The sequence below is a fragment of the Calonectris borealis genome, chromosome 3 (genome assembly GCF_964195595.1).
Source record: "Calonectris borealis chromosome 3, bCalBor7.hap1.2, whole genome shotgun sequence".
NCBI classification, from domain to species: Eukaryota; Metazoa; Chordata; class Aves; order Procellariiformes; family Procellariidae; genus Calonectris; species Calonectris borealis.
In genome coordinates this window covers 58,997,963-59,010,688 of record NC_134314.1, presented here as the reverse complement: position 1 = coordinate 59,010,688, position 12,726 = coordinate 58,997,963, and the positions used below count along the sequence as shown (strand labels likewise).

At 35.5% G+C, this 12,726-nt stretch overlaps 1 protein-coding gene across 1 annotated transcript in view; it reads left to right on the top strand.

The window, feature by feature from the left end:
- TRDN (triadin) overlaps nt 1-12,726 on the top strand; it is a gene marked incomplete at its 5' end in the record, with an annotated part of 237,298 nt that overhangs the window by 57,154 nt on the left and 167,418 nt on the right. Inside the window, 1 exon segment of the mRNA XM_075145762.1 lies at nt 10,460-10,510. Coding sequence (XP_075001863.1) covers nt 10,460-10,510 — 51 coding nt within the window.

Genomic DNA, 12,726 nt, shown 5'->3' with positions numbered 1-12,726 from the left:
TTTTTATTGCAATTATTTTTGCCAGTCCAAGTCTTATCATTAATATTTATCTTTAATAATTGGAAAAGAGTGAACATTTGATATTGTCCAAGAAAAAATAGTGTTCTTCAGTGGAGGTAGTGAAAGATTATTCTGTAGAGGACTTTGCAGTCTTTAACAATGCATATTCTTAACATGCTAAAACTGCAGAGCATTTTCACAAAAGATATTGAGAAGCCTAGTAATAGTTTCTTGCAGGCTTAATATGTTTTTGGTTTCATTTCTTTCTAGAACAATGGTTATGGCTGATAATCTTGTTCATTTTTTCAGGGTTAGTTTAACCTTTAGAGACAAATCAAATTATTTGACAGCTGTAGGTTTTGTCATATTTTGGTCCTTTTAACTAGAAATTATTGTTATAGAAAAAGAGAGAAATCTTTATTATTTTTTGGTGGACGTTACTGGCATCAGTTGTGAGTTTGGAGAAGAGCTGAGAAACCCGGTGCACAAAATTGGAAATAATGATCTGTAAAATATAGGCAAGTACAGACACTTCAGCATTGTCATCCATAGCTAAAAAAGTCATTATTAAACTGTTCTGGAACTTCACTCCAGTTTACATATAGGTAACTGAAAATTTAAAATCTGAACATGGATTCCTCATTTAGTTAGCCAGGGTACGCCTGACAAGTTGTGCACATGTAGCAGTGGGTTTTATATGTTAAAGTAACATCTTCTTCTGCTTCAAAACAGCCGATACATTCTGGCTGGGAAACATGAATCTGGTTTGTGTCTTAGGAGTAAGTTGTTGGAAACCTTTGAAAAAGATTCTAAGGTTTGGAATTATTTATTTTTTTACTTTATACTTTGAAGCTTACTAAATTGTTTTTGTAAGATATCATACCTTGATTTTCTATTTGGGCTTAGATTAAATCCTCTCTTTGTCTCTATGTCTATCTCTTTCTCTTGCGCGTGCTCTCTCTCTCTCTCACGTCACTTTGTAAGTAATTTTCATTTCAGTAAGTACAATGAACTTAGAAAGCAGAGTAAGAAATAAAGCACTGTCATGGCACTGTTACCATCTCTGTATTACCAAACAGGTTTTTATTGGCATAAGATTATTCTATACAAACAATCAAAAGAAACTTGATTTCTTGAAGTACAGATGGATCTCTCAATTTCTGTGAGTTAGCCTATGCATGAGATAGAAAGATGTATAAAATAGTTGTATGGAATGAACCTATTTTCCTTACTTGGCTATAAAACTCTATTTTTAGAAAAACACATTTAACAAATCATAGATTAAAACAAGAAGCCACAAACAACAGAAATTTTTGTTACAGGTTGCAAGAAACTTTGTTAATTACAAATAAACTTTTCAGCAAAGCACCTTATCCTTCTGTCTTCAGTTCAAATGAGAATACTGTTGCACCAACAGGTGCCTATTAAGATTCTTGCATTTAAAAATCTTTACGAAAAAGGTTTTCTAAAGTTTAAAATAACTAGAAGTTATATATAAATAATAATTTGTTATTACTATAGTTTATATCAGAAAAGTATCTGGAAAAATTCATTGTTAGCTAACATGGCAACTAACTTTATTTCTGGGCAGAATACTGAAATTAGTCTTTTATCATTTAGAAGTCCTTTTGTTATACAGCAACAGATCTGGAAAAATAAAGAAAACAAGCTGGTTTTCTGCAGGTAGTATTCATGTTCAGAAACCAGTTTCCAACTGAAAAATTGGAAATGGACTAGAGAAAAGAAATGCAGAATATCATAGATGCAACCTGAAGTTGCCGGTGTGGTTGTTGTACGTGTGTCTTCTTAGAAATTAATTATGCAGTTTCCATTCACCCCTAAAGTATATATCTATTTGTACCGGTAATGCCTTCTGAATTCAGTTTCTTTTATGTTGCCATATGGTAATGTTCACTTTTCTGTGTATGAGTTGCTATTATAGATTTCTCTAAAAGGCTTTCACTGTCTCCCTAGGCTACACTTTACTACAAAGCATTTTGCGTATCTTTGTGTAAAGTACACCCTGTGTTAAAAGATGAAAATCATTGATTGATTCAATTCTCAGATATTAAACTTTTCCAGATATGTATTTTTTGCATTTTGCATTTTTGTGGCATCCATTTCTGTTATTAATGTTCTTTTAACAACCTCATCTTGTTTTACTTACTCTGATCAATACAGTAATAGCATATCCACTATAAAATAGCATTTTATAATGTAAAGAAAATATTTTCCATATTATCCAGATGAAACAAATCTATATACCTCTAGGGAATAGGGATGTTCAATTATAGATCTTTTGCCTATTGAAGAATAGTGATTGGGTTTCCACCTGATTTGAAACATTTTAATCCACACTTGCCAGCTATCTTTTAAAAGATCCAGAGAGAACTTTGAGCCACAAGGCTAGTAGGAATCCTGGGCAGAAGTGTAGTAGCACAGAGGTTTGCAGCTGTTTAAGCTCTCCTCTTAAATCAGGGAAAACCTTAAACGAAGCTATCCATGTTCTCTTGGTGGAAATCTTCATTTGTGCCCCAGCAGTAGAGCATTGGGGAGGTTCTCACTCTAAGAGAAGAGGGGAGTGTTAAGCAGATGCCTGCTGTGCCTGAGGCAGTCAATGCCTGACCTGGTGAGACAGAGGGTTATCCAAAACTCAGTTAAACCCACAACACCAAAATTGGGGACTCTGCATGTTTCTGAGAGAACTGTGCCAAGGAGAGGGTACAGCAAGTGCAGCCCCATTCTCATGACCCACTGAAACAGTATCTCTTTTCTGCATGCCAGGCCTCTAAAAAAAAAATCAGTTGGATCTAGAAGTGATTGAATTTATAGGAATATATATTTGCAGACTAATACATTAAGGTAGGATATGCGGAGTTGATGTTTTTTAAAGCTGAGCAGAGGAACTGTGGTTAGTCTTGTGATTTCTTTTTCCTGTTTTTTCCTCTTTTCACAAAAAAACCCTACTGAATAGATTTATATGGGAAAGGATCTCTTTGATGCTAATCAAGATTAGAGATTTTATGTATTACTGTATATATCACTTTGCTCTACTTAGAGGTCTACAATTTTTGTCTGCATTTTGTCTGCATAAAATTACATTAAATTAAATGCAGACTCTGATAAAATTGATTATGAAAAACATAATTTAAAACTGGTCCAATAACATCTTTCTGGGCTGGAATCCATAAAGAGAAACATGTCAAGACAATTTTACTTTCCACAGAAAGAAAAGGAAAACCTGGTTTTGATCACATGGCTCTATTTCTGATTCATTTGGGTTGGGGTTTCTTTTGTGGTTATTTTGTGTTGTTTTTTAATCAAAGTGTAATTAGCATTCCTTTTACATTTCAGAACCAAGGTACAGAACTGCAGTTCTGGGAATTAATATATTTATATACTTTGAATAAAAATTACTTTTATGTAAAAAATGTTTTAGGGTTGAAGCTCTTTTAATATCTCCCACTTTTAATTCTTTCAAAAGCTCAGTCATTAAAATTCCTCCATATAAAACAGTCTGCGCATGGTCTTCCTGCAGGATGCCAGCACTGCTTGCAGGATAATTAGTCAAAGATAATTGCAAGTACCCTCCTCGCCTTAAAAACCTTTCTGTTAAGATACTGCTTTTCTGCTACAAATGGAAATCTTATCAGAGGGAAAAGAAAACCCAAAACATAAAATCAGTTAGGCTTTAGAAAAAAAAGAAAATAAATGGTTGTGCACTGTGTCAAGTTCCATTTGCCTTGGTAAACTGAGGATTTCAAGCTGGAATTAGCCACAATCATTTCCTTTTTTTTTTTTTTGGTGGAGGATGTAGTACAACTTTTGGATTTATCTCAAAGAAACAAATCTTAAGAGAACTATATAACCGCTCCCATGTTTACAGCTAATACTCCAGCCTTGGGGACTTCTATCAAGCTTTCTCTCTCATCTCAGCTTTTCAGGAAAAATAAATATTTTCCTATTTTTCTAAAAGACAATTTTTTATTGAAAGAGTCTGTGGGATGAAGTTTTTAAGCAGCCCTGGTAGATACACGAAAATGCCTAAACATATAAAAACAAAGGGGAAAGGTGAATGACACCAATCAGTGATTTTGTGATAAAACTGTTTTAATAAGTACGTAGTAATATAATGAGACACTTCCACTCACCATTGATTGCTAAAGCTATTTTATTCTATAGCAAAAGGAATGCTATCTCAAACATAGCAATATGGAAAAATATGTACATATTTAATTGTCTTTAACATAATGAGAAACGGAGGAGTGGAATAAATTCAGTTTAGAAAGTTGGAGATTATGAAAGAGTGGCTTATAATAAAATCTTTATATGGGCTAAGATATTTTGCTGTTATGAAAATAACATGCACACTGTTCTGAAAATGCCTTCCTCGTAATGCATCTCCTTCGCTGTATAGTCTTGTAAAAATAAAAATAAGATAAAACATCACCCTGGAATCAAAGCACTCCTCAGCATGGTGATGAAGATGTCAGCAGGTCATCTACTGTGAATTTCTATTATAGACCAATGTAACTACAATAGTGTGGAAACAATTGAATATCTGTTGAACTGGAATCTAATCTATGTATTTTTGTCCTGTTCTGGCATTACAAAGGAGGCTTAACTTATATCTGGAAGGCCATGTTAAATCCTTGTATTCTTGGGGGAACATAAAGCCTACTTGTTTCCTGTATGCTACTCAAGATAGGTAAATTGTTCAGAAATATTTGAGGGTCACGTTCTCTGTATCTGTAATAGCTGTTTAGTGATGCCAAAGTATCAAGTGGAGGGAATAAAAGCAACTAAGGTGAAGTAGCTGAGCTTTGCTGAATAGCGTTAGGACCAATCAACGTCACTTCACAGCAACGTTTACAGTTTAGGACAACATGTTGTTTTGGGTAAATATACACCAGAGCAGGGTTTTCATCAGGAAGAATGAGAAATGGTTTTCTGTGACCTCTGTCAAAAGTAGTCTTATACAGCAAATAAAAGATGTATAATTCTGCAAAATATGAAAGAAAAAAAGAAAAGAAAAAAGAAACCTTCATTCTCGCTCTAAATTGTAGTTGTGATTTCCAAAGAGATGGATAAACAATTTTGAAACCATACTTAAGAGGCACTGTGGCCTGGCATCTCACACAGTGGATTAGCACACAAACCATTCAGCGTTTTCATTGGTAAGAGGCAATTTATCTCCTGTCACATTTTCAAGAAAGATCTCAGACACATGACTTCAGGAAAAGTTGTTCTGTATCCCAGCCTGAAGTTGCTGTAAATCCTCAGAACAGGACAAGATCTAAGACATAACTGGGGATAAGACTGTGCTACTAGCAAGCTAAAAGGGAAGTCACCTAAATTAGTCATCTGTGTCACTCAGACTTTCTAACACTGAATGTTGGTACTTAAAGCCGTCTGTTACACCGTCTGTGGTTCCTGGATATAGATACAATACACCAATCTAATTCCCCAATTAAAAATTTCCTGTTCTTTTATTTTTTTTCCCCGTGGTATTTTCCTGTTGTGAAATTTGTTATTTTTCCCCTAGAGTACAGCTATATGATGTATTAGTAGTTAGCTGGAAGTTGCTCTAATGCACAAATTCCTTTATTCTCCTCCTAGCCCCACAAGGATAACTGTCACCCTCACCAGCTGGTACTATCAAGATTAAAAATAGACATCAGCTGCACAATTGCAAATTTCTCCTGAGGATACCAGCAGCAAGAGAGTTGACTACAATTCTTCATACAGACAGCATCTAGAAACACATTAAAAATGACATCGCTCTCATCTTCTAAAGCTCTTAACACCACTCACTCTTGCCTTGCCCTCAGTATTTCCACCAACTCCTCAGGATAATCAGCTGCCTGCTACCAATTAGTCTTGATAAACTAGCAAGGATATAGCCCTATTAAATTGCTGGCAATAGCTGTAAGGGTTTTGACTGCTCAAAAGCAAATTATTAACCTCTGGTTCACCAGGACTCTGAATAGGACTCATTTTCCTTTTCACACTTAGATATTTACAAGAGAAAGAATGTCAAAGCACTGAAGGTGTGTATCGCTGTGTTACCTGTAAGAGATTATGAAAAAGACGACCAACTGGTAAAATCTGCTTAGAAAGAACAATGTATTATCATTTCAGGTGAAATTCCACCTGTTTGATTATACCTTTAAAACAGTAGATATATTAAACCTACGTTCCATCCTCATGACAGTATTTAAGTAGAAATAGAATGGCTTTAAGCATGAGGGGATAATATTGAATATCAGGGATCAGAGTTAAATTCCCAGTTCTTTTACTGACTTTCTGGGTTACCTTGAGCAAAGCATTCTTGTGTTTCAGATGGAGATGATAATCCCTTTTTTCCTACTTTGCCTCTCATATCATTGATATTTTTTATTTAGTTGGTTGGTTTTTTTAAGGTATATTTTATCCGTAAGATAAAAACTCAGCAGAGGATGAGGTTTAGGATCTGCTTTAGCAATGCCGGATTGCTGCTCACCACTTCATCCTCTAATGAAGCAACATGCAGGACTGTGCTTTCCCACTAAGAGAAAAATATAACCCTCTTAAAGTTTGAACTCTTGTGTTACAGAGATGGGATATTATATCATGTTATAACTCCATGTGGTATCAAAAGCAATTCATGTGGACTAAGTCCCATAGGTGCTACCATAATACAATACAAATAAAATAGCTAAGAATAATGCTATATATTTTACTATGTTAAAAAAGGAGATAACAAAAAATCAAAACTAGAAACACAAGAGCAGACGAAGAAGGGAACTCTGTTTCAGGAACCAGGAGAATCTCCTCGTGCCCTACCGTGAGGGGCTGCGCTCTTCATTCACGCTGATGTAAATCTGCACAGTGCTGCACCGCTAGCTCACACGGATTCAGGGGACTGCAATTTTTTTCTCTTTCTCCCACCCTGATCTTCCTGGAGCTGGGGCTTCGTAGTGCGCAGCCAGTACCGGGCTGTCATTAGACACTGTGAACCGCCATTAATGAAAATTAGCTGGGTGAGAGGTGAGGGAAGCTAGCGCCCGAACTGTGTGTTCAGCAGGGATTTTCAGTAGAGCTGCCTGCAATACTGATCCTCAGCTAATTGTGAGGGCCTGCTTTGGGTCAACAGTACATAGACATATTGGCCTGCTAACAATATAGTCTAATATATTTCCTTTCAGCATCTTGAAATGGTCAGTGAGGAGACTACTAGCTTCCTTTCTTGGAGTTGTTTAACATAATCATCCTGCATGTTCTGTATATCTGCACAAGACCTGAGGTCTAGAGAAGTCTGTGGCAAGCGGTATCTGCATTTAAGGAAATAAAGTACTTATCCATTCAAAACCCAAGAAACACAAGGGGAAAGATAATTTTTCATGTCTGCTTGATAACCGAAGAAAACAAACAATGAAATACAGCTTTTAAAATACATACTCCCTTACAATAATTTAATAAACCGTGCTGTCATCTCATAAAGAATCAGGATGGTTGCCGTGGTGACAAAGATTATCCTTGTTGCTGCTTGATTCTGTCATTTTTCTAAACATGAATTCATAATATTTAGGATTTATTAACAATGTGTCACATTGATAGAGATAAATTACATGCTTTAAACTGGCCATATAAGTATTCTATGATATTATAGCAGCTTTGACAATTCAGCAATAAGATATGATGTGATTACTAGAAAATTAAAGCTATTTGTCATAAAAGATGAAGCAGAGAGTAACAAAACTCTCAGAACAGAAAAAAATCTCTAATAATCTAATGTGTTTCCTTATTTTAAATACTTTGGAGTTAGCAAAGAGTCACTATTTTCTGCCTTATAAATTGATCAAGATCAGCATATATTGGAGACTAGATTTATCTATGCTGGGAAAAATTAGGTTGTAATGTATCAGAATTGATGTGTTCCAGGCTGCAATCTTTTATGATGGTTCAAACTATAATGGGGAGCTTGTGAAGAGATCTTAATGATGGCCCATTTTGCAATATATAAAAATATATATACATACACTTACGTATTATGAAGATGCATTTCACTTCAAGGAATTTGTGTAAGGGTTTTTGTGATGTGTGGTATCCTAATTGTAGCAGCAAATTAGATGAGACTCTCAGTGCTGCTGTTTAGAAAGTATCTTTTTGTGTACCTTACTGAAGTAGTTGTGTCAAGTAAGCTTCACCACTGATACAGAATGAGGCTGATTTAGATGGCCAGCTCAACAGTCATTGCTCCATATATATTTTGCAGTCAAACTAGCAACAAGAAAGTCCCTAAAACCACAGCGATTTTAAAAAGACTTTTTTTGAAATAACAAAGGTTTATATTTATTTTTTCAAGAAAAAGAGGCCTATTTTCTGTAGTGAGATACACACCGGACCTGAGGCATTTTAATGCAAGCAAGAAATATGTGTCTCTGTAGGCGACTCTGCCTGAAGAATGTGATTTATCACTTAGTGGGCCATATTCGTATCTGTGTGTAGGATACCTCTTGAGCCGGGTGAGATATGTCTCCACTGTATATTGCAATGCAGAGGAAGTGACTCAGATTTCTTTAAATGCACTAAGTCAGGGTTTGGAGGCAGCATGGAGAACCGCTCAGATGTTCTCAGAATTAGGCAGGAATCCTCCGGCTCTTCTTGTGTTGCACCATTCCTACCAATTATGCTACCTAATCTAGTTTATGCATCCTTTCAAGCAGAACAGGTGGGAAAAGTTTGAAAATCCAGCAACTGGATTCTCTCAGTTGATAGCAAAAAAAATCCTCACATGGTTGCAGAAAGAAAAATAATCCAAGCCCAGCTGAAATACAGTAAATCAATATGGCATGACTTCTTCCTAATCAGAACCTTTGAGGTTTATAGAACAACAAATTAACTACACACCCAGACTGCAAAGAACAAGATGAAAAATGAATAAAAAGTCCTTTTAGCTTAATGGCATTGTATAATTAGCTTAGTTATGCTGCCATACATAAGTGGCTAGCAGTGATATGTATTTTGGCCTTTGTTACCCTTTATCTCTGTGAAATAATGTTCACTCTATCTGAAGACAACAGAGGCTGATGCCATAGAATAGTTATGTTTCTTGAAAACCAGACACAATCATTATTTCAGATGCAAATACTAACCAATAAAATAATTCTGTATTTATTTTCAATGACCTATGCAAAAATCAGAGTCTTGGGAAGGGAAGATACCATTTTCTACCGTATCTCTTTAGCAATGTGCATCCTGTTACAACCTGAGCAAGTAACTAAGGGTATAAGTGGAAGATTTCAGTTGTCTTCAATAGACATTAAAGTAGCTCCTTAGAGTTCAGATGTAATATGCATAGCTTTTTCTCTGTTGGATTAATTTTAGGGTCAGTGTTCTTGTTATTTAGACCCTGCAGACCAAATCTTACCCTAAAATAAAAGGAGGCACCTCCTATAAAGCCTAGTGAGATTTGCATTTGCTTTTGTCAAAGATGAATTTGATCTAGTATTTTATACCAGTTTCCTACTGCAGGAAATATATGCACAGTACCATAAACCAGACACTCTGTATAGTCTTAATGACTTTATTGTGCACCTATAATAAACAGCCTTTAAAATTCTACCACTGTATGCAAACAGTGCTATGCAACCTTGATTTAATTTTCGTTTGCTTTTTCTCAAATTCAGCATTTTACATTTTTTATATTATCCTGGTTTCGACACAATAAAGACAGTAGGAAAAAATCAGTTGCAGAGGTATACAACAGTAATTTAATATCAATGTCACAAGTGAGGAATTTTGTTTGAAAGAAATGGCATAGCAAGGGCAGGTAAATACTGCTCCACTTCCTCTTCTAACAAGGCAGTTCTCAGTGCATTGGTACACAGGTCATTCTCTGAGGCAACGATCCCTAACCTGGGAACTTTTATCTCTGTAGTTTGGCATACATAATCTGTATACAGCATAGAGTCTACCTTTTGGTGTGTGTTGGAGCTACCAATTGAGCATTTGAGCTTTACAAAATTTAGAATATGTAGTAAAAAGAACATCTTTCCTTCCAAAGGTAGTTTGGAAAACATAAAATACTAATCCTGATAAAAAACTCAAGGTACATACAGAAAAATGTTTATTAAAAGCATGTTTTTTCTGATTCATGACCAACACATTACTGTATATCTGTTGCAGATTAAAAAAACCTCTTCTTGACTTTAAAAGTAGCTGTATTGCTCAGTTTAAAACAGAATAATTATGAAAGTCACTCAGTGTTATGAGTTTTGTCCATATATATTTTCTGTGTATATATATATAAAAAAATTGAATTTTATTATATATAATTATGAATATGCAAATGATAAAGTCATGGTTCTGCTATAATATTTCAAGAACTTAGTTATTTTATTATGTGAATGCATCTGATATTTTTGTGTGTGAAAATTATTTTAATATTGATAACTCTACATTGTATTATTTTCAGAAATTCATAAAGAGAAACCAGAGAGACAGGAAAAACGAACACCACCGAAGGGTAACGTTATTTTTTTGTCTGTTTATCTACATATACGTATGTAATATATAGTGTATTTGTTAACTACATATGCTACCACTGCTGTATTACAAAGGCATTCAAAGGTCAGTTGGCACAGACTGTAAATGATCAAAAATTCATGTATACCTTAGCATTAAAAAATAGTGTAATTTTATGTTTCTGTGGCTATATTGTGAATGCACATTCATAATAAGATTCTCCTGCCCAAACTTATCTGGGAATCTTTTTTGTAGCAAAGGCGCAAGAAAGTAGAGTGCTGATGAACTTCCTCTAGTGCAAAAGGCGTGAAGTGTGTTGGGCAAGGAGGAAAGCAAATTTATAGACCAGTGGGTGCCATCCAAGTTAGGAAGTTGTAGTTAACAGCGAGCCAGGTGTGTATCAGAGATAAGAAAAACCTCCATTTTAAGAACCTACTCTTTTTCAGAGTGTTTAATCTCTTCTAACTGGCACTTTCCAAAAATCCACAGAGGAACTGGTTTGGACTGGTTTTCAAAGGCCAGGTAAACAAAGAAGTTTCCTGGCATATGTGCAGATTTTTGCCTAAGAAAGCCTCCTCTGTAAAGGTTAGGCCACTTAAAATTTGATGAGCGTCTCTGATGCACCAGTGCTGTGCTTAGTAATGGCAGGAGGAAAGAAGAAGGAAGTTTATTAAAAATAGTGTGTACATACATACACCCTCCCTCACACAATTATATTCATTTCTGTATATATTCTTTATATGTTTTTATAGTATTTTACACCTCTAGTGCTAGCTTACCAGTTCTGTGTTAATCAGGGTCATCTGGAGTGCCCAGAACTGCTTCCCAACTACTTAATAAATCATATTGTATGCAAATGAATTTTTTAGGGTATCAGTGAGCTAGCCAGGCAATAATGAACTCAGATCCATTAACAAGGGATCCCAGTTAAGGTCTTTTCAAGCACAGTATTTTAAAAACGCAAATGAAGTTGCAGCCTTGACCAGAATGTACACAAGTGGCTGTTGTTTCATCTGTACAAAAGTGCATTGCTTTACATAGAATAACATTAACGTTGCAGAAATTATTACTAAGAAGTTATAAGATGCCAGAAAAAAAGCATTCAGGTGTCATTAGTTAAGTCCCTTTATGTATATGCCTGATAATGCAGTCTTTAATTATACAATCACTTACTGAAGCACAGGACAAATATTTTCTTTTCTATTTTTCATTTTCACATTTAGTCTCAGAAATGCATCTTCAATGCAAGAGGAACAATTACAAGAAAACATTCTATCTGGCCTCAAGCTAGAGCATGATAAAAGCATGAATCTTTAGGGAATTTTACTGTCACCTTCTAAAGTACCTTCAGGAAGCATGTGCAAATACAATCTTTTATTGTTTTTAATAGGAAAAATCTAGTGGTAAAATGAATGTTTATAGTAGAAGCAAACACCCCAAACAAACTTCAGTCTCCTGCCCAAAAATATGGGGACACTAGAGTTTTAAAAATAATGTAAAGTATATTTTTGAATAGTCAAATCCCCTGAATCCAAGTCCCAAGATTTACAAGGGTGTTCCATCCATAAGCTTCATTTTGAAAAGATTGTTCCAAAATATCAGGAACAGATACAATGAATGGAAGTCCCAGATGAAAGTGGCTGAAATTATAAGAAAGATTTTTACATAGTAAGAGGCAGGCAATCTTGTGCCCTAAAATTTGCTTTTAATTAAATATTTTTATAAGCTATTAGTAATAAACTCCATTTCATTTATTGTACTTAGTCAATTTAATCCTGAAAAGAAGAAATACTCCGAGAAATGATTCAACAAAGCATTTGCTAATGCTTAAGAGCACTGAAATTAAATTATTTCATGATCACGTGTACACATAAGCACAAATTCCCTACAAAATAGGGTCTTTCCAATTTGGTATTTGGTGTATTAGTACTTTCACAAGGGCCAACAGCACCCTGGACTGTATGAACAGGAGCTCGGCCAGCCAGTGGAGGTAAGGGACTAATTATCCCCCTCTACTCAGCTCTCATGAGACCACATCTAGATACTGCGTCCAGTTCTGGGCTTCCCAGTTCAGGAAAGCCATTCATAAACTGGGGCGAGTTCAGTGTGGGGCCACTGCAATGGTCAGGGCTGGAGCAGTTGTCCCGAGGGGAGAGGCTGAGGGACGGAGCTGGCTCAGCCTGGGACAGCTGTCCTGAGCCTGTCATTCTGTGACAT